The sequence below is a fragment of the Montipora foliosa genome, chromosome 9 (genome assembly GCF_036669935.1).
Source record: "Montipora foliosa isolate CH-2021 chromosome 9, ASM3666993v2, whole genome shotgun sequence".
In the NCBI taxonomy this organism is placed as follows: Eukaryota; Metazoa; Cnidaria; class Anthozoa; order Scleractinia; family Acroporidae; genus Montipora; species Montipora foliosa.
In genome coordinates this window covers 14,708,375-14,730,874 of record NC_090877.1, presented here as the reverse complement: position 1 = coordinate 14,730,874, position 22,500 = coordinate 14,708,375, and the positions used below count along the sequence as shown (strand labels likewise).

The 22,500-nt window shown below is 40.4% G+C and overlaps 2 protein-coding genes across 5 annotated transcripts in view; both read left to right on the top strand.

Annotated features, from left to right (window-relative positions):
- The window catches only part of LOC137970092 (uncharacterized), an 18,611-nt gene extending 10,171 nt beyond the window's left edge, over nt 1-8,440 (top strand). For both annotated transcript variants that reach the window (XM_068816571.1, XM_068816572.1), the window contains 7 exons: nt 890-1,136; nt 3,536-3,634; nt 3,834-3,905; nt 5,131-5,211; nt 5,958-5,999; nt 7,305-7,355; nt 8,300-8,440. In XM_068816571.1, coding sequence (XP_068672672.1) covers nt 890-1,136; nt 3,536-3,634; nt 3,834-3,905; nt 5,131-5,211; nt 5,958-5,999; nt 7,305-7,355; nt 8,300-8,309 — 602 coding nt within the window. In that variant the 3' untranslated portion in view covers nt 8,310-8,440. The remainder of the gene's footprint in view (nt 1-889; nt 1,137-3,535; nt 3,635-3,833; nt 3,906-5,130; nt 5,212-5,957; nt 6,000-7,304; nt 7,356-8,299) is intronic.
- Nucleotides 8,441-10,014: 1,574 nt separating this feature from the next.
- Nucleotides 10,015-22,500, top strand: part of LOC137970088 (uncharacterized) — a 17,995-nt gene continuing 5,509 nt past the window's right edge. The window contains exons 1-10 of one of the 3 annotated variants that reach the window (XM_068816565.1): nt 10,015-10,132; nt 11,017-11,112; nt 12,178-12,828; nt 13,344-13,703; nt 14,488-14,875; nt 16,211-16,285; nt 18,074-18,154; nt 21,063-21,131; nt 22,302-22,361; nt 22,472-22,500. The exon at nt 22,472-22,500 is cut by the window's right edge and continues 19 nt beyond it. In XM_068816565.1, coding sequence (XP_068672666.1) covers nt 11,025-11,112; nt 12,178-12,828; nt 13,344-13,703; nt 14,488-14,875; nt 16,211-16,285; nt 18,074-18,154; nt 21,063-21,131; nt 22,302-22,361; nt 22,472-22,500 — 1,801 coding nt within the window. In that variant the 5' untranslated portion in view covers nt 10,015-10,132; nt 11,017-11,024. Of the gene's footprint in view, nt 10,133-10,910; nt 11,113-12,177; nt 12,829-13,343; nt 13,704-14,487; nt 14,876-16,210; nt 16,286-18,073; nt 18,155-21,062; nt 21,132-22,301; nt 22,362-22,471 lie in introns of those variants that run through there. The other 2 variants (XM_068816564.1, XM_068816563.1) reach the window with 2 other exon arrangements.

Genomic DNA, 22,500 nt, shown 5'->3' with positions numbered 1-22,500 from the left:
TACAGCACAAAAGTATCTTATAAAAAAGGGGAAACTAACTTTTTATTGGCTAATTGTGTTAGTTACCATGATGACACCTATATCCTCACACATGAAAGATAAAAATTAGATCTTCACTTTGCGCATGAAGATATGATTTTTTTACAAAATGGAAAATCCTAGTATTTAATCAGTATCTATATAATAAATTTGGAAACTTTAAATTTGTCTTATCATCATCGAATTATACTACCTTCGAAATGATCTTTTTCAATATATGAAGTTTCGTACGTCTCAATTGCGGAATAGAATGGCTCGCAACATGAGAGTTGGACAGATCACCGTAGTTAACTGGGATGACCTTTCCAGCTTCCATTTCATTCTATTCTGCAGTTCAATCTGTTAAACTTCATATATTCTAAAAAATCATTTCGTTCACCTCGTACGCGCGGTATAAACTTGAACTCGCAAGAGACCAGCTTTCAATGGACCAGCTTCCATTACTGCGATACAGGGCTCCATGAGTTCTCAATACCCTGCGCACCAAACTTCATCTGGAAAGCACAAAAACTTTGTGGTCGTCTGTCTTTAGCAGAACTCAAGGCTCACCGGCGTACGTCTCGATTGGATTTATAACGATTGGTACCTAACTCACTGTTTTGCTTATCAGAAGTGACGAACATGTCAGGACGGTCGCGAACAGACATTTCCGTTGAATCCACATATACTTTGCAGGAATTGTATTTTCCAACACAACTCGCAATTTTTTAAAATTAATTATCGGAGAAAACAACAATGTACGGGGAGGGACTTGAGCAGTGTTTGTCAATGAGTCAAATTGAACTATTTCTCGGGAAACCTTGTAACTCGGAAATTAATTTAAAAGAACCTACTGCATTGTTATTCACAGTTTCAACGTCTGCACCCGACCAACAGACAACTGAAATAACTGGCTTTACTCAGGCCAATTCGTCTACCAAGCAAACTCCGGAAATCCTTCCAACGAGCAGCGCGACAAAAGAGGATGGTAAACATCAAATTAGTAATGATGAGAATGCCGAGAATGGAAACGTCCGACTTATAATCGCTGTCATAACTTCTTCAATTGTGGCTGCTGGAGTAGTTGCTGTCCCACTGGTTTGTTTCTTCCGAAGACGGTAAGAACAATTATATTAGGAAGCGGTGAAAAAGCCGTCATGACCACGAAAATCAATAGGTTTTCTTACTAAAATAAGTAAAAAGTTTATCACTGTCATTGAATCAAACTTTAAGCGCTGTTTAAGGACGTTCGCGCCCATTGCTACTTCGCATCCTTACAGCGCTCGCAAATTCACATGCCACGTCTTGCATCGAGCGCGCGCGCTAAGTACTAAAATAAACAATGATAGGGAAGATGGCCATTGCTATAGCTTTGCTTGGATTTAACGATCTTGGATGTTTGGTGACTCCTACTTTTCTTTTCAGAAACACTGAGATTTTAATTACAATTATCTTCACATTGTCCAAAAATGAAGAAAAAATCAATGTGGGAAGTTAAAAAAAATTCAAGATTTCTGTCCTCCGGACATGGAATCCTGCCATCTTGCGGCTGCAAGGAGCATGAAACTATGGTCGCTAAATGCGAACTTGTTCTTTAAGGAACCTCAAAAGTTAACTAAATTCACTTGATGGGTCCACTTAAACAAAGTTTGGTATAGAACATTTCACTTCAAAGATGTAATTGCAATATTTTTGGGCTTACAGACACTGTGGCCTTATTCGCTTAAGAAGCCGGATTTTTTCAGATTTAGGGTGTTCTTCCGAGCAAGTTCTCTCCAAAACGAAGACGGTGACCCCCCATTTTTTTTACATTTCGGACATCACTAACTCATCGTCTTTCAATGGTAAAATTTGCAGAAAATCAATGCTAGAAAATTTTCACGCGAACGTCCTTAATAAACAAGCAGGAGTATTTTATCCGATAAAACACGACATCCGAGTTTATTGAGCGGCTTCATTCCACAAATAGCGAGTCTCTCTGGAGTCCAGACCATGCTACAAAACGTGAGAGGAAGATGTTAGCCTACACGAAAAGCAAGGCGAGCGTCATTTCTATTCTTTATATTCTCTACTTTCTCAAATCCCATAATGCATCTTGTTTAACCCCCAAAATTTTGCAAAATCATTGTTTTCGATTTCTCTTGGGACACGAAACTGTCACAAGAAAACTCGAAAACAATGACTATGCAAATTTTTTGGTTGGTTAAAAGAGGTGTATTATGGGATTTGAGAAAATAGAGAATAAAGAGTTCTGTGAGGCAGTGTGGCCCAGTGGTTAGGGCGCTTGCCTTGAGATCCGGAGATCCCGGGTTCAAGACCCGCTCTGGCCATTCGTTGAATTTGTTCCTGGTAGTCCCTGGTTCAACTTCCCAGCTGCACTTGTAAATAGCCAACTGGTTTGCCTCCGGCCAGTTAGGATTCTTAACAGTTGTTATTGTGTTCTGTCGTTTCGTTGATTGTGTTTCATTGGCCCTGAAAAGCCCCTATGGGGAGCGGTCAATTAAGTATGTATGTATGTATGTATGTATGTATGTAATGAGGATTGTTTTATCGGGTCTCAAGCTCATGCACGTGACGTTTAATCGGTGTTTTGATTGGCTGTAATTTTCATGAATTATTAATGAGTTTCTGAACGTAACAAAGATCATATTACAGAAGTATAAAGAAGCAAGGAGATAGCAACATGCATCAGTCGAAGGAAATAGACTGTTGATGTGAGGTATCTAAAGTAGCATTGCTCTCCACTTGAAGCGCACTTGGGGTTTCTCAGACAAAGAAGGGCAGGTGTACACGAAGCTAACTTTTTCTCTGACTTTATTGCGTCAAAATTATCCGGCGCATACATGCGTAAGGTTCTATGCTCGTTCAATTTTCTATTTACTTCATTAATTCTTTTTTCTTTTTTTAATTTTGAAAAAAAAAAAAACATTTGAAATTTATTTTTTTTGTTCGCCGGAACTAATAAGAAATAATTTTCGCTAGCGATGGAATTTTTGTGGACGGAAAACGTGCCAGTACCACTAGTACGCCGTTGAGTTAGTATTTTCGTCATCTTCGAAATTCAAAGACGGAAAAATATAAATTTTCTCAAATGTAATTTTAGAACATATCATTGTTGGCATGTTTTAACTTTAACAATTGCAACGGCCTTCTTTCTTCGACCCGCCAGAAACTTTTTGATTTTCCAAGTCGTAAAGCACTTCATGTTGCCTGGAATCTAACCAATAACAGACCTTTCAATCAGAGTAGATGACTCTGTACGTATTCGTAGCCTCTATACAACGTTTTCAACCAACCTCTAGGGACACCAATTACAAAAGAGAAACGTACGACTTCTGGTTGACGGACAAAAGAAGGTAATGAGAGATCTTTTGTTTTCATCCATCAACATGGCGGCGATGACGTCACGTGAAAACACCTATTGTTGTCATTAAAAATCGAATCGAAATATTTTTGTACGTGTTATAACTTCGTATCGGTTTGTCAACAGCGGATTACATGTTTCTTATTCTTATAGGCGTCTGAAAGGATCACTGCAAGAGCGAAACGGGCTAACAGTGACTTTTACCGCAAGAAAAAACACGTATGAAGATTCCAGTGTAATTCCATTCACCAGGTACGGTTGCAGTTACGAATCACAAGTTATACGTTGTAAATGAATTTCAGTCTGACACAGGGGCGATAGTACCAATGCTAATAAAACTCATAAATTATGATAACGTCAAATTTATTTTATTGTTGTCCCGCATTATACTTTCCTTGTGCAGTAACATTGACGTATATCCTCACATTTTCTATTCACCTGTCTTTCTTAGGGACGACGACGGAAAAAGCGATGAAGGCCGGTCCTATGTAACAAACGTTTTCAACGCTGTGTGCGAAAACAGGTACTGGGGCGTGTCACTGAGTGAAAGAGGAGGGGGCAATGAAACTAGGCGTACTAAGATATTAGAGAGATTAAGTAACACGTTTACCTGAACCGCAAACGGCAAAAGTGACCACGTGATCATGATTTTCCCGCCATTGTCTACGTTTACCGGCTGCTGCTCGCCGTTTCTACGCGGAAGTAGCCATTTTCGCTCCTGCCGTATCACGGTGAAGTTTTCTTCTCGTTTTCTTTTGCGGAAAAAAGTACCCCCAAAACCATTTTCCGGTATGCCAAAGGAGGAAAAATTAGGTTTCATGGTTATAGATAAACTGACTCCTTGCCGCAATTTTCTACGTGAACTCACGTTGTCTCTCTGTTGACCGACAAAACAACTTCATCGAAACTCTCAACATTTGACGGGTAAGGATTTTCATTTGAAATATTTGTCTCCAAACAATGTTTAAAAGGACTCGGAGTTTTGTTTTTGCTTTTTGGTAACTAAAAACTCCAGTTGCCGTGGGTCACGCGAAGCTAAAGTCACAAACTTCTGTCTATTTTACGTGAAACGTCAAACGTGAAACGGAAGCCGACGTTTGCCGTTTCACGCAAACGTGATGCTAGGTCTCTCTATAAACAGTCCTGATGTCACTCGAGTTCGTAAAATAAGCATTTGAAGGAACGTCATTAGGGCCGTTTATACGAGAGAAAATAAGCCGCGGCTTACGTAAGCCGCGAAGACCCCGTATAAATGGTACAAAAAATCTACGTTCACGGCTTTCTCAAGCCGCGGCTTATCCTGGCCGGGGAGTTTATACTCGTATAAATAGTTCCTTTCGCGTATTACGTAAGCCGCAGCCAGAGTTAGCCGCGGCTTATTAGCTCTCGTATAAACGGCCCTATTGTGAACTAAATATGTATGCCAATTTACAAGTAATCTGAAATCGCATTTTGACATGGAAATTTCTCGCTTATCCCTGCAGTGCCCTTTCGTTTGTTTAATAGAAGGAAAATCTGATGATTTGTTCAAAAGGATGTTCTTTTCTTTGATGCGATAGCACAGGCTTTTGAGGTTTGAATTCAACCGAAAAGTCTAAAAAGACTGGGCACTCAGTGTTGACTCAGTAATAGATTATAAAAGCGGTGAATCAGGGTATATTCTTTTATGATTCTTTTCAATGGAAGTACATGCCCTTTTTGAGCCGTTTCCCGTTTTTGGAATAAACGTATTCTTTTTCTCTTTAAAGGGCCAGTTTTTCTGACTCTATTGATAAATTTGAAGCAGATGATGAGATGAAAGAGAGCGACAATCCCCTTTATTCGAGCAGGTAAAGGTTATGATATCTAGAAGTTTCTAGCCGTAAAGGTTCCACAAATGCACAGTTTTTCCTCAGTTCTGTGAAACAAATTATGTTGCTAGTGAAAATAACCTAATCTCCCCCACCCTCCCTCCTCCCCTCATTCGCAATGTTGAATGTCCGAACGCTCATGTTGATGAGAGTCATTGATTAGTGGGGGTCGACATTGACTCGAGGGAGAAGGGAGAAGCAAAATTGCGAGGTGGTCAGGAAAGGAACCCGTGCACAGGAGTGTCCCGATGTAATTTGTACGATTACAGCTCTTTCATGTTGAATTTTCTCATCTGCAGTGATCGAAGCATCTGAGAGTTGTATTGTCACGAGAACTGGCAGCGGGGATTTTCTCTTTATTTTGTAAACAGAAGAAAATTTTTAGGGACTGCATCACGCGGTGTGAATCTTTATTTAAGGCGTAGCCAAATCGTATGCGGCTGTTTATAACTTTGATTTCAACTTCCCAGCCCATAGAAATGTCTTTACTTCTTTTTCACTTCCTTTCGGGTAAATAACCTTTCTCTTCTCCACACACTGGCACGAATCATTAAAAGGGCGTTGCCTGGTCCTGTTTAAAGCGATGGTCACGCTTCCCAGACTTCGAATAATTGTGAAATCATTTGGTACCACCGATTCTAACAAATCCTGAAAAAGGGGTCAGTATAGTTACCTTCCGTATCCTATGCTTGTTTAAACTAATTTAAGTTTGATGTTCGTTCTAGTGTGGAAAATGAACAAGACAATAATAACATTATTTACGAAAGGTGAGTCGATTCTTATTTCGTTTTTGTATGTATACGATATAATGAAATGTAAAATCTCAGGAAAACTACAGACACCTACTTACAATTCTTTTTATGATTGGGAGAATTCGGACCTAAGTTGTCAAGAGATTATGAGGCCGGTTAGTGACTAAATCCCCCTTATTTGGCCCTATTCTGATGAAAGTTATTTGAAATCCATTAGAGCGGTTTTCAAATGAGTGTCGTAAAACCAAAACCAAAGTAATTACTTTGGCCAATCAAAAAGGACGGAGACAATCCAGTAAACCAATCAAAACTCGAAGCAATTACACGTAGCCGACACAAAGCGCGGGAAAATGTGCACGCGCGAGCCATGATTGGTTTTGGTTTCACTTCTGATTGGTTGAAAAATTGGCGCGAGAACTTTGAACCAATCACTGAGTGAAGTAATGCAAAACCAAAGTAATTATATAATTACTTTCGAAACTCAATTGAAAACCACTCTACTGCTTGGTTAATTCAAGGCCTGGAAGGCCCTTTATTGGACAGTTGGTGTGAGAGTGGACCGCGTAGTCATGAAAACAACATCTTAAATAATCTTCGTTGGAAGGTTGCAATCTAAAACTAGATTTCAGATAATTATCGTGGGGTACAGGGAGGGCTCTCTTACGTCATATTCTTTGGAGAATAAAGATGCTTCAAGTAGCCGTTTTAAATCTACCTTTGCTTTCACGGACAACAAAGACAGAGCCCCTCAGACCGACCCTTTAAAGATCATTATTTGACTTACGTCTAAATTTAAGAGTTTACATGTTGCAGCTAAATTATTTTAAGTTACAGAAAAGGAGATGAATTTCCGAACCACCTGCACGAACAGCAAGTGCGCTCTGATCTTCTATTTTATGGGCTGTCTTTTCTTTTCCTCTGGTCTTTACCTACATGCTTTCTCTACGTTCTGCCGGAATATACGCTATTACTAAATTTCCTACCTCGGATATTGCAATTGCGTTTATAGCTGTCTGATTGGTTCATTCAATGTCGGTTATCAGCTCATATACCTTATGACGATCACATCAAGTGTTGTCAAGCTGGAAACTGATTGGATTTAATTTCCAAGTGTCCAAGTGTTCAGAATTTAATGGAAATCTAATAACACGATTATTCCATTCGAGCTTGTTGGACATGAGACTGGTTATAGCCAACTCGGCGCTACGAGTCGGCTATTACCTTCTCATATCCAACGCGCGCTCATGGAATAATCGTTAATTATTGTGTAAAGTAATATTGTTTAGCAACTTGAATCTTTTGTATTTGTCTTCATATCAGCATGGACGACATTACAACGGAAGCCGAATCAAGCAATCCTGTTTATGAAGGGTACGCAGGTTTTGTTGTTTTATTTCTTTCGAAAAAGAGGGGAACCCAAATCCTCGAATTCGATTATTTAAGAAGACCTTACGTTATCTAGCTGTCTTGATGTCACAGCACGGACCTCAAGTTACGGGCCGATTCAATTCGATTCGTTTTCACTGTTCTTAGGTCGTTCATATTGTTAAACAGCGCGCATAGTACGAGTGGAGTCACCTTGATGGAAAAACTCGAAAACCCAGAAAGTAAACACATCATGATTCTTCTAGGATACCCGGAAAAATCCGACTACTCAGTCCTAATTGAAGTCAAACGTCTGACTTTCCGAAAACTAGATAAGATGCTCTACCACTGAGCTATAAGACAATGTGAGGAGGGAGAATGGGACCGACACAAAAAACTGCTGCAAAGGAGGCTACCATTGGACTATGCTCACGTGATAATTGCGATGATAAAGTTTCCAGTTGTCATAAAAACCAAATAACGAAAAGTTGGAGATGTAAAATAAATTCACGTACAATTACAAAGAGTTACGATCATTGGCCGTATTTTAATGAAGAACTTCAAGGACGCCCATTATATATGATGAAAAAATGAGCCCGGCATGCGTGAAACTCACACGAATTAAACGTGTGAAGTTAAGAGTGTCTATTTTTTTTACAAGATTTCGGATTTAATTTATGGCAGGCAAAACTCAACTGCATCTCGTGTTTATGTCATACTGACAATAACAAACAGATGTGTAATGCATCTGGAAGGCCCCAGGCGTCCTCTAGAGAAATCAAAAGAACATGAATGGAATTGCAGTGCTGTTGCTGTTTAGTGGAATGTCTGCTGACCAGCAGTTCGTTTGAATTGTTGAATGATTATCTTATTAGTCGCCTGTTAGCAAACTTTTTCAATAATTAAGACCTTCAGCTACTAATCGACGATTACCTTTTTTTGCTGTTCAGGATGGTTTAGTCAAGCAGACAATGTGAATGCATGGACAGCTCGGAGAATGAGCTTGGAGACGCCACCCTCGTCAATCATCTTTAAAAGCTGGAAGGGATGCATCCCAGTCTCCAAGGTCGCGATTTGTTTCAGCTTCATCGCGAGAACTGCGCAGGAAATAAAAAGAACGCTTCCACGCAAACGTGCCGCTAACTGTATGAGGGCTGTACTTTATGGCAACGTCTACACAGGCTACCGTTCTTTCCACCAGAAATTTAACTTTAAGAAATTAGTACTTCGTAAACGACACTTTGTTGTTCCAGTGTAACAGGGGCACCCAACGAGAATATAGTTCAAAACCACTTAAACATAGCATTGTATTTTAGTATATAAACGGTAGATATAGGCATATTTTTATCCTCTAAAAATTTGTCATCTGTTCGGATTTCCTAGCTGAAAGTCAAGTGATCCGAAAATTATAGGAATCTAAACGTACCTTTTCGAAAATTCCCCAAAAATTCTAGGTGAGCTTTTTAGGGTAAAATCCTTTAAAAATGAGCAATTTTACCATTTTTTAGGGGCTCGAAAATCCTAGGACAGGCAGGCAAGCAAGAAATTTTACAACAAATGTTCCGAAAATTCTAGATCTCAAATCGTCTTCCGAACAGATATTTTCCGAAAATTGACGTTGGGTGCCCTTGAATGTAATGTTTAGAGTCATTGGGCACGGTCCATCTGAGCTCTGAGCTGGTTTCGCTTCAACACCATTTGTAATACCCTTGTATCGATTACGTGTATTTAACAATTATTCCTCGAGCCCGAATGGGCTCTGAGTCAATAGCCCATGAGGCCGAAGGCCGAATGAGCTATTGACTCAGAGGCCATGAGGGCGAGACAAAACATGTCTGTCTCGCCCTCAGAGGCCATGAGGGCGAGACAAAACATCTTTCGCTAGTTAAAGCTAGACTTTAATTGTTGTTTTGGTTTTCAATGCCGGCGCTTTTCGCTACTAGTGGGCTATAACAAATAGCCTACTAGTAGCTCAACCAATCAGAACGCAGCATTGATAATAGACCACTAGTAGGATTTTACGAAAATTTGTTATTTTATTTTTGTATTTAGTCAATTCTATGTGGATGTTATCTTACCTCGTAAACTCTGAAACTGTCACAATAACCCTAGGGTCTGCCACGTAGAATATGATACGGATACGTTTTTCCACCTTTAAAATAATACTGAAATTTCCTAGCGAATCAATAACTGAAACGCAATACCTACATTGAAGGTTGTTGTTGTTTTTGTTCCTATTTAATATCTTCCGCGTGATACTCTATAGGATACCCTGGGAGCTAAAAATATGGCATTTGTATTATTACACAACATGAGACCACAATCGACGACCCCAAAGAAAGACGACCAGTATTCCTTTGATGATATGGTTATTTGAGAGTCCACCCCCCTTAACAAGAGGTTTAGGTAGTCAAAGAGACTGACAAACAACACGAAACTATTTTAAGATTCTTGGATCATCGCAGTTTGTTGGACGTTACTTCTATTCAGCAGTAAGGAAGGGACAGAAAGGAAAGCCCGAAAAATACACACTTGAATGAAAGTTTGACAAATGACCTCTGCGATATCGGTACAGTGGACTGTCGATTGACCAATCAAGCAGCTGTTGTAGGGAGCAAGTTATTGTGAGTTGGTCATAAACCCGATAAGCTCGCAGGCTGATAAGTCGGTGAACGTACGTTGACCCTAAATCTGTTACTCCCTGTAGTCAAAACGTAAATCCTCCTCACAATTTCAATGAAATGTCAGTCAGACAGGTATTGAGAATGAAGAATACTATCAGCGTAAGTGTGATCTTGCTATAGCACCAAATTCTCATGATTTCCCAACAAAGAAATTTATGGTACTAGTTAGGAGAATGAACGTTTCGATTTTGAGAATGAAAGGGCAAATTAATTAACATGTTGCTTTCCGCAGCTTAAATACGGTATATGTGTGCGAAGCGTTACGAAACTGGAGCCTTCTTGAGAAGGCTTATGTCACCACCGAGTGTAATTTTCCTGTCATTTGATGGCCTGTGTATAGCCGCCCCTACTTGATGGAAGCAAGCGGCTGTAAAGATCTGCTATCTTGTCGTAAATCCAGTAGTAATCCAATGTAGATATTGGTAGTTTTGTCGTTAAAGGTTGCAGTTTTTGAATTAGTATTTTTTTATCCTATTAAACGCACACCGAGAGTTTCTTGTTATTCCCACTACTCCGCCTCTTCGTAATCGATGCGTGTTTTAATCCTGGTCAATGAACCGATGTAATCCAAAACTACGGTCAAACAGTGACCATTCATCTTATAAAAAGGTGAATCGTATTTCTTCAAACCCATGATAACAGTACCTTCAGTCGGAGGGTACTTCCATCTAACACTTATAACTACACAGAAAGGAAAGATTGCAACTGAAAATAAATGTTTAATATACACAATATCGGCTTGCAAGAGAGCTTTTTGTATGAAATATTTAAGAATTGTATCACTGTAACGCATCGCATTGAGCTTTTCTGTCGGGGGGCGTGTGATTAATCAAGCCTGTAAAACTAGAAAGGTCAGATCAATAATATGAATTTTACCGTAAAAGCCCAGTCTCATTTTACAATGCTGTGCGGATCGCCAGTGGACAGAACCGTGATCCTCAACTTGATCTGCAGCCCACGTAAACAATCTTTATATCTTACAGATTTAGTCATGGTATTGCGAATTGGAGCTCGAGACAGCCTTGATACTTGCTGTGGTCTGTTCAGGATTATTGCTCTTTGCTGCTTAGCTGAAAAAGGTACAAGAAAACCTGTCATGTTTGCCAAGCTCATGTGCAATCATGTACACCAACTGCAATTAAATTTCATGATTTATATGTAGGCAAATCCCAGGAGCAAAATTTTGTTTTTGTTGCAGAAATAACTGGATTTCTTACACAATCCCAGCCAAGCATTTATCTTTTTCTCGATTACTTAATTAAGATTCATTGATTGTTGCTCGATCAGAGTGGTTCATAACTAAAATCATGATGAGAATTGCTTGGGTGCGGCTGTGTAGGTCGGGTGCTCATGGTGGGCCTGCTGATTTCTCTTTAGATACTGTGTTTAAAATAGGCGCTGCGTGATTTAACACATTTGAAATCTGAGGCTTAAGTTTTCAGTAACAAATTTTACGGCTTCACGACGTCTTACGAGTTCGGGTCGAGTCAAGGAGGAAGAAGCGCCTCTGCTGTCAGCTCGTTTGTGACCCATACTCTTTTGACGTCACATAGCTTCTACATGGCTTTTTGCGTGGTTTCGTCCTTGCTTGTTTGCTGTTCCATTATTCTGTCCGAGATTCAATCTTGGACAAAATAGATGGGAAATTTGTACCCCCCTTCCCCCCAAACCAAGGATGGGAAGATGGCGCGTTTTGCTTTTACGTGGCTTCATCCTTGCTTTGGGGGGGATGGGAGTTTGTTTTTCCATTTTATTCTGTCCAAGATTGTAGTCTCCTACGCAGCCGTTAAATGTGTGGTCACGCAACGCTCCTCCCCACTTGTTTGTGTGGAGAGGAGCATTGCGTGACCACACAAAGAACTGCTGCGTAGGAGACTACATAGCTTCGAGCATGAGCCAAAGATTGATAGAGTTGCTTTGCAAAAGTTCAGGGTGGAACTCTTTTTTGAGCGCTCAACAGTCACCCTAAACAACACACCAAAATACAAATCCTTTATACAAAGCCTTCACATCAGTCAAATAAAAATAGCATGGGTTTGCTCTGAAGAACAAGAAAAATCTATTCGGACAAACATGGAAGAATATCTACAGCATTATGTGAATGCACTAAGTACTGTCTTAAATCAGTTCTCATCTCTTCGCAGTTTTTTGCAGTACTGTCCTGTGGCCGCTGGGACAGTACGGCTTGCCGATGCCGAAGTCAAACTGTCCACCCGCTCATGGCTTCTCCTGGAAGAAAGGAAATATTTACCAAGACCTAGAGGACAAAAGTAACCAAACAAGAATTTCCCCGCAATCACATTTGCATGCAATGCTTTCGTCGACCGATGTGATAAGGTTTTTTTGTATGAAAACTGATAAGACGACCGCCTTCGACGCCTCAAGGAATCCATGGCCGAAAGGTCAATACTGCATCTATCAGAAGGGCTCGAGTTGCCCGGCGGGGATGCTGAGCGGGTCGGTGCTGTGGGATGACGAAAATGGTGTCAATGGAAACAGGAACGCCCGAAATGGTGAAATTCCAGAGGGAGTATATAACGATGATACAAAGATATTCTTTTGCTGCCATACATCAGGATCTTATAACGTTCCCATCGAGTTGCCAACTGCGAAGCCATTTTACCTCATTGCGTTTAGACCTCATTGTCAAGAAGTACTCAACACAGGTCACATAATGGAGTTTATTCAATATGCCACTGAGATTGACAATAACCACAACCAGAAAAGCTTCCCCTATCCATATGGAGCCGAGTTTCGCAATCCTCGGATACACTATTGTTACTATTTCCACAAAGGTACGTACGTTGTTCTGAAGAATGGTTCTCAATGGACCACTTGCATGGTGGTGTCATCGAACAATCAAGAACAGAATGTTTTATCAGAATGCTTTCTTATTCAATTTATTATAATCTTCTGCGAATAAAGAGAAAAACTGGTAAACTTTACCTAACAACAATAGAAGCCACACGAAGCATTCTGCATGTCCATCATGCAAATGAATAAAGGTATTTGGGAAGCTGTTGGATTGCGTCGATGTAGAGTGAAGGGGGACAATTTGCTTTTAATATCAAACGAGTAAATATAGGTTAATTTACCACCCCCTGTACTAGAGATTTGTGAGCTGACCTTTAAAGCGTTAACCCTTTGTCAGAGCGACAAGTCGCACGATTTCCTGTTTTTGATTACTCCGACGCATGAAGCGAGGAAGGCGCCAGTGTATAAGTAAATTGGTGCAGCAAGTACTAAGCGTTTGATGGTCCTAAGCAGAGACAACGAATTCGAAACAGCTTTTTTTCACTCTTTTAAACAGCTTGTGTGCAAGAACTGACGGCTCCCAAAGGAACCTTCTCAAGTCCATACTATCCACAGCAGTACAACAACAAGGCCTCATGCAAGTGGCACATCAAAGCTCCCTGGAACCATACCATCCTGCTCACATTTGAGGACTTTGAATTGCAAAGTGGTTGCTGCAAGTGCGACTATGTCGAAGTTTGGGAAACTTACAAAAATGGTTCCCTTGTTTTAATCGAGACATTTTGTGGCGATGGAAAACCAGATTCGTCTCAACCTGTCAGATCCAGAAGCAACAATGTGACTGTTATCTTCCATTCAGATGCTAATGTGACCTCAAAAGGATTTAACGCCAGTTATCAGTCGATCGCTGAGCAAGGTATGCTAAGTCAGTAAGGAAACTTGTGGGTTTTACGACCTGATCAGGAAAATCGGTGTCGGCCCTTCTCTATACCCTGTCTTTCTTATTATCTTTATTGTCTGAATCTCTCGACAATCAGAAAGACATACTCAACAGCAATGTACGCTGTTCTCCATTAAACCTCTCAACCTAAGTAGCAATAGACTCACGGTCTGTTAGTAGTCAACCTCGACTTATCGCCTACAGCAAGTCCTTTTCCTAGGAATCCTAGTTAAAGCGATACGCGAAGGCCGGGTCATAAGAAATGTCTTAGACGCTTCCCTCAACTGCTTCCCGTCCGGCATCTATATCGTACCAGACCCCTGACCAACCTGAATAGGTTATATGAGTCTGTACATTCACGAATTTGCGCCTGTCCCGCCAAATATAGATTTCTTACTTTTGGTCTTTCATAATCAAGCCCACCTTTAACAGGACATAATAATTATTTTTGGTGGAGAACAACCACTTGATAGAATAAAGTAAAGTAAAGTAAAGTAGCCATATTGAACGTCGATAACTCAAAACAGTAATTCAACTGACAAACCTGAGATCGACGGTGCGCTCATTTTACTCCCCCCTCTCCATCAGTGCTCCATTTTACGGGTATTTAAAGCTACTTAGCTACACGGAAAGGAAAGAAGTCGAAACAAGGCCGCGCACCAACCTACTGTGCCAGCCTTTTATTTAGCTTCTTGAACAGAAAATTACTTACGTTTTTCAACCAGGAAGACGAGTATTAACATTTTTATCTTCAACACAGTATTCCAACCGACTTCAATCAGCTCCCTTGCTACAACTAACAACAACGAAACAGGGAAAACAACGATGCCGCCGTCGACAACAACAACAACAACAACAGCAGCAGCAATTATTTCAAGATCAGAAGAAACGTCCACCAGTAAAGTCACTCACAAAGATACAATACCTACGGAAAGTCCACCATCATCTACTCCTGCCGCAGATCCAACGACGCGCGACTCAACAGATCAGGCAGAAATCATCAGTGAGGCGAGAGAAGAGAACATACGCGATGCACGGGTGCGAGGAAACGAGACTAAAGTAAATGCTGTGAATGTCATTGTTGGAGTGGTTTCTGTCTTGATTGTTCAAGTTGGCGTGATAGCACTGATTCGTTATTGCAGACAACGGTAAACACACTGACTATTTTGCTCTCACACATCAATGTAAACCGACTGAGGCGATAAGCAGAGGACTTTCGCATCGTAATGAACTCAAATTAATTAGGGAGCATTCTTGCGAAACTATTTCATTTGCGTGAAGTTGAACATTGATCCTTGAACTGATATATCTAGACCTTAAGTTAAACTTAAGTTTATTAAAAATTAAAAACATGCAAAGTAAGATAGGCACTGCTCGCAGTTAGCTACAGCTATTCGAGGCAAGCAGTGGTTTTCACGCATAACAAATAACAACAGATCAACTTAACAGAATGGAAATAGTAACTACTAGAACTGCGTCCGCACATTACGCACACATGCGCAAGAAGCCATAGAGAAACGTGAAAGAAACGTGAAAACATTCAGGCCGTGAGATACAAACAAGAGACTATCACCTCTGTATATGCATTGCATGTCGCTCTTCCAGTCAAGTCATGAGGGCAAATTTGCTGAGAGGAAGTAATTTTCTTGGACTTATCCAACCGCAAAAAGAGTGGGTCGATAAAATGCATATCAGGTTCAAATGAAAGAACTATCTGGTGAGGGGTTTGCAGACTAAAACGGCATTCTTTCTTATTCTGGGGATAAGGGTGCATTCTGGTCAGAGGTTACACCTGTATCCTTCACCATGTGGTACTTGGACGAGCGTCTATCGGTTCCCATAAGTCCCGTTATAACGCGGGTACAGCAGTAAGCACATGCAGGTATACTTTGCAAGCCTATTTTGAAACCTGGGATAACTGGAGGAAAAGGGCAGCTAAAAAAGATGTTTAGCATGTCTGACTAAGGGCGCTTTCCATTTGACAGAACTGACTGGCCAGACCGGGTGTTTGGAAGGTCTAAATCCACAATGCCTTCATATTAATACACATTGAGGATTATATATACTTCTCCAGAGGAATGTGAGGGATTTTCATGCAAGTGTTCCTTCAAATTTTTGCATTTTCTTGGCAAACTGACCGGTCTGGCCGGCCAGTTCTGATAAAAGGAAAGCGCCCTAAATCTTGCATTTTGCCAGAATACCAAGGTACCTGTTGGATATGAACTCATAACTTCTCAAAGGAGAGAGACGAGTCATAATAAGAATTTTCACAATTTTATTACAAGAAAAAGCGTGCCGTTTGCAGATTGCCGTTTCACATAAATGCTTTGCTAAAACTCTCTATTTACACGTTTGATATTTGCCACAAAACAAACGAACAAAAAGAGAGCAACAAAAACAGGAAAGAAGAGAAAACATAAATACGAGCAAAAAAACAAAAAGTAATAACAAACATGACTTCCATTAATTTATTTTTGAAACAGCAGAAACGAAAACCAAGATCAAGACCCAGGACGGTTTTCTGTGATATATTCAAACCCGGATATGAAGAAAGAAAGGTCAGTGATAACAGCTTTGTGTGTTACCCTCTAAAGGCCGAGACACACTAGGCGATAAGTCGCTGCGACACGTCGCGGGGACAAGTCGCCGCAACAAATCGCTTTGTGTGACACGGTTAATTTCATGAAAATCATTGTCAGTGCGGCAGAATTTTGTCGCCCGCGATCAGTCGCACGAATTCAAACCAGTTTGAATTCGTGCGACTTATCGCAGCGACAAAATTAGCGAAAGCAGCGTTGTCGCATCGTGTGTACACTTCCGGCAACAAGTCGCTGCAACAAAATATAAATGAACCAATGAGAGAGCGTTCTATGGTCAGCCATATTGAATTAGAAAACTAGTTCACATACCCCCTCATACGAGATCACTGCGTGTGCTCCGAACAGGCGTCTTGTCGCATCGACTTGTTTTGCAAGTAGTACACATGGAGCAACTTGTCGCAGAGACCTGTCGCTGCGACTTGTTGCTTATTGTGTCCCGGCCTTAAGACAGTCAATCAATGAATCGAGCAACTGATCAGAGTCCACGATTCCATAACCAATCCACCTTTAATACTCGTGCTTTAAAATGATAGATATGTGTGCAAGAAATCGGTATATATATATATATATATATATATATTAGTCCTTATTGCCCCCAATGGGGCATAGGGCCGCAACAATGTCTCTTTTCCACCGGGTCTTGTCTTTCGCAATTGCCTGTGCCTCTCCCCATGACAAACCCATCTCACTAAGTTCAGTTTCCACTGTCTTCCTCCAGGTGGTTTTGGGTCTTCCCCTTTTTCTTTTGCCTGCAGGTGTCCACCTAAGGGCAACCTTGGGTATCCTCTCCGACGACATTCGTAAGACATGTCCCAGCCATCTAAGCCGGCGTTTCTTGATTTCAAGATCCATACTTGTGCACCCAGTCTTCTGATACAGGTCATTGTTGGAAATTTTATTGGGCCAGAAGATGTTGCAGATCCTTCGCAGACAGCTGTTGTGAAAAACATTGACTTTATTTATGTAAGAAATCGGTATGGCTATTCACAATACCCAACCTCCCTCGAATAGTGTTTCCATTTTGTATTTCAATTGTCTTCGAAGGGATTTTTGCCTAGAATCCCGAGGGATTCTTATTGTCCCTGTAGGGATTTTGCCCAGAATCCCGAGGAAGCATCATCGTGATCTGTGCTCTTATAAAGGAAAGTAACATTCAAATTACTAACCGAAAGCAAACTGCAGTTACCAGTGCCGAGGTAAAAGGAGACGCCCGGCAGAAACTGCTATTAGGCTAAAAGCATCATAATAGGCTACTTTCGATATATTAAAATTCAGCTTGAAAGAGAGTTTGAGAGGACAAAGACAAAGGAAAGTGGGTGATATGCTAATATCTTTCATATTCATTGCAACGTGACGTGTTTCTATTGTTTTTGTCGTCTCTGCCTCACTATCAAGCTGAATATTGATATTTCGGAAATGGCCTACTATTACTTTCTTGATTGCAACATAAGGACATAGACCTTTGGCCTGTTTAGGCGCTTTCTAACTTTAGGACCGGTAGTTTTGTTACCACTACTGTTTCGAATTTCTGAGACGGAGCAGACGAGCCGGAAGTCAATGATTTGAAGTATTGAGAACCAGCCCGAAGTTAATATTCTCGAAGCTCACCGAAACAATCACGGCTACCGAAGGCTATGTTGGAATTTGAACCAATCACTTTTGCGATACCCATATAGTCAGATTCACTTGCAAGACCTCTTGACAGTGAAGTGGTTAAAATTTAAGTGATCTCGTACTTATTTTCAGCGTTGCAGACATCAATTTATCCAGCACTGAAGTCATTATCATGGAAAACAAAAACATTTTGGAGAGAGACTTACCAAAGGGGTAAGTGATTTACTACTACATTGACTCCTGGGGGCTCTCCATTAAAATCGTCTGGCGTTAGACAGAGTAAAATATTAAGTGTGTCCGGTTTAGGCCGGTTTAGGGGTGAATGGGTTAATTAATTAGACTTACTGGCAGGAGGGTGTAAACTGCAGTTTGCAGGGTAGGGTTGCAGGGCATCGTTTAATCATAGCTTAAACAACCCAAACCTTTACTAATGCTAACATTAGGCCTTAACACTATGCTTCAGATAATTTAAGCCTAAGGTTAGCATTTTTGTAAACTGAGATTTGGTTTGTCTCAGTTTTGGTGAAACAAAACACCCTCCACCTACCGGCCTCATTAGAGCAAACCTTTTGAAAAGGCTTGTTGTCATTAAAACAAAAGAATGATTCACGTCACATTGGAAACAATGTTTGATCGCACTCTCAGTCAATAATATTATTTTCACCTGCTTAGCCGTATAAGAGGCTCCCTAAGCGCACTTTTACAAGTTTATGCCACGTCACTGTACAATTCGTAGTATATAGGCCACTTCGGAAAATACCATAATACTCTTTGTTTGTCCCCCCAAATTTTGCATAAGCATTGTTTTTGTTTTCTCTTGGGACCATTTAAAGTGAGCGAATGAGAGAGAATGTTTAACACATATTAAATGAAATGAAAGGTGTTACAATTGAACCCACTGGGAACTCGGAAAAATCCGAGCCCCAGATGGGATTCGAACCCACGACCCTCCGTGATCCAGTACGGATGCTCTAACCACCGAGCTACTGGAGACTCTATGGTGAGCAAGGGTGAAATGTGGTGGTTGGTTGGCCGCATCGTTCAATGGTGCTCTCAATGTGACTGCGCGATGCAGTTATGAGCTATGCTGTCAGTCGATATTTGACTCTGTGGCTGCGTGATGCAGCTCGAGTGAAATACCCACATTTCACCCTTGCTCACCATAGAGTCTCCAGTAGCTCAGTGGTTAGAGCATCCGTACTAGATCACGGAGGGTAGTGGGTTCGAATCCCATCTGGGGCTCGGATTTTCCGAGTTCCCAGTGGGTCCAATTGTAACACCTTTCATTTCATTTAATACCATTTAAAGTCCCAAGAGAAACTGGAAACAATGCTTATGCAAAATTTGGGGGGACAGACAGATGGTATGCAACCAATCTCTAGAGACACAGATAGAGTGGTTTTCAATTGAGTGTCGAAAGTAATTAGTGAATTACTTTGGTTTTGCATTACTTCACTCAGTGATTGGTTCAACGTTTTCGCGCCACTTTTTCAACCAATAAGAAGTGAGACGAAAACCAATTGTGGCTCGCGCGTGCATATTTTCCCGCGCTTTGTGTCGGCCACGTGTAATTACCTCGAGTTTTGATTGGTTTACTGGATTTGTCTCCGTCCTTTTTGATTGGCCAAAGTAATTACTTTGGTTTTGATTTTACGACACTCATTTGAAAACCGCTCTAACAATGATGTAATGTACAATTGCTGGCGGAAGAACAAATGGAGGTAATGACAGACCTGGCGGCGATGACGTATAACGCATAAATCACCCATAATTTGGATTGATTTTTTTTCTTCAATATAAAAAGGCAGTGCCATTCACACAGTTATCCCAAGCTCGATATACGAGTTTCTGTATTGTACTATATTACGCAAGAGTAGAAATATGAGGATTTGTATGTATGGAAAGCCATAAGTTTCTTACGTTATCTTTATTCTTTTGGTCTTGAATTTTTGCTTGATGTTTTGGAGTTTTGTCATGGCGTGCTTGGGCAACATTATTATGTGGTGTGGTTTTATCATTATACGACTATATTTGATGGTTACATGTTGTGTTTCCACGTAGCTACTAAAACAAGGAATGACCTACAATGACCTACAACGATCTACAATGACCTACAATGATCTACAATGATCTACAATGACCTACTACGTATGATCTACAATGACCTACAATATTCTACAATAACCTACAATGACCTACCACAATGACCTAAAATGATCTGCGATGACCTACAATAATCCACAATGACCTACAATGACCTACAACGACCTTCAATGTAGCTCATTGTAGGTCATTGTAGCTAATTCCTCGTTTTAGTAACTACGTGTGTTTTCATCATGATGTGTTGAGGTTTTCTTTTGACCTGCTGTGTTTATCATCACATAAAGGGACTGAGAAACTCTAGGTCATAAAAGAATCTCACCACATAAAACTTCAAGACCAAAAGAATGAAGATTTTATGAGAAAGTTATGGCTTTCCATACTTCCATGATTTTTGGTTCCTCCTCTTCTCCCTCTATATTTGGAGAGAAAAGAAGAGGAACGAAAAACCACCTAAATCGCTCTTAATCGACCCAGAAACCGTACCAGACGCAAAGAAACGCCAGACTGAAGCAAGGTAAGCTATTTTTTATTTTAAACATTTTTTGAATTTTGAGAAAAACAGTTTTCCCCATGCAAATCCTCATTTCTACTCTTGCGTAATATAGTACAGCACAGATACTCATATATCGAGCTTGGACTACCTCTGCCATTCATTGATATAATTGCAGAAAGAGAAAAATGGGTTTTAATGACAATCATTTACTATAAAAATAATTAGCTTCGGCTGGCTTCATTGGTAGATGCAATGCTGTCAGCATCAGTAATGGGCCATTTTCAGTTGTTTGCTCAGTGACCTAGCCTATGAATGGCTGCAAGGCTGCCAAAGACCTTGTATCGATACAGACCTCACTGCTTTTATCATGTAAATCGTGTCGTTGCACAAGGGTTTGTCTCACTGAAGCAGGGTCACCGGTAGCCTCGCTTCCATTCTTAGGCCAGGTATAACTTAGCTACAACTGTAAAATGGTCTATTATCTATTAAGTGATTTGTCACTCTCCTCTCCTCTTTGAACAACAGCTCTCGGGAATCAAATGCTTATGAAGAGGTCAAAGATACAAAAAATCCGTTGTACAGCCGTGAACTCAGGTGAGAAAATATTGAGGGGGATCCACTAAGTAACACGCAAAAAATCGCAAGAACTCTTTTGCTTGATGGTAACTACAAGATGGTCGGTAATTTCCTTTAAAGATTGTTGCAAAATGATTAAAGAAAGACGAGAAACTATTCTTCAATATCACGATCGGGATAAAGAGTGTTTAAACTTGAAGCTTCGGGTCGTTGAATCAATCAATCAGTCAATCAATCAATCCATTCAATATATTAATGTCAATAGGTGTGACGAGGTTACCGTACAAATCTGAGGCTCAAGTATAAAAGCATTAGAATAGAAGATACTAATCGATATAAGAAATTGTTACATAGCTGAAGTTCTCCCCCTGCAGCGCGCGCTCTCATTAGTTACTTCGAGGTCACATGACATCTAACTATAAAACTGTTTCCCGCCAAAAGTCTCTGCATGAACGGGCAACAGTGCAAAATCTCTGCCGTCAGCGGGTAACAGTGCACTGTTACCCGCGAATGTTGACCGACAACCGCCGTTGCTATTGCCGTTGCACGTTTTTCTTTTTGTGCTGTATAACAAAACATTGCACTAATTCGAAATAATTTAGTTAAAAGAATCGGAAGTAAAACCGCAGAGGCAAGCAATATAGTTGACTTAAACAACTGATGATACCTATGACAACACCAACAATTATCACATTTGCAGCCAAGCTCACTTAAGGACGGTGCCTACTAATTCAAAGGTATTTTTGCGCGGTTTACTGAATATGCGGGAAAATAACAAGTGTTATTGAAATGCAAAAAGAAAATTGGGGGTAACCACGCATTTTTCGAAGATAATTAATCAATATACTTGTAAAAAGCTTTAAAATACAAAGCAATGTATGGCGTTCTTTGCCAAATTGAAGCTTAATTATCTCTGAAAAATGCATGGTTACCCCCAATTTTCTTTTTGGATAACAAGAGCACTTGCTCTTGCTCACAACACGGGCGAAATTACTTGTTTGTGAGATTTTGGGCGAGCTTAAGTATTTTTTAGGTCAGAAGTGACAAGGGCAACCGAACGCGTAGTTGGAAAATCCATTTTTCTTTTTTTCGAGTACGCCGGAGTTCTCATTGATAAATCTCTAGCCAAATTTGTCACGATCTTCACAATATATAATCATATGATTTACGATTAGCCTTTTTTTTCAGCGAGTTTCCCAACATCTATGACGAGCTGAGGAACGTTAACGATTCTTTAAAGACAGGAGGGTACTTTGTGTTTATCTGTCAAAATCTTTTAATGCAGGAGTTGCTTTCTGTATTAATTTATGCACTATTTCACAAATTAGTATTGAAAATAAAGTATGCTTTTCTTGCAGTACTGAAAATAAGAATGCGAGAAGAAAAA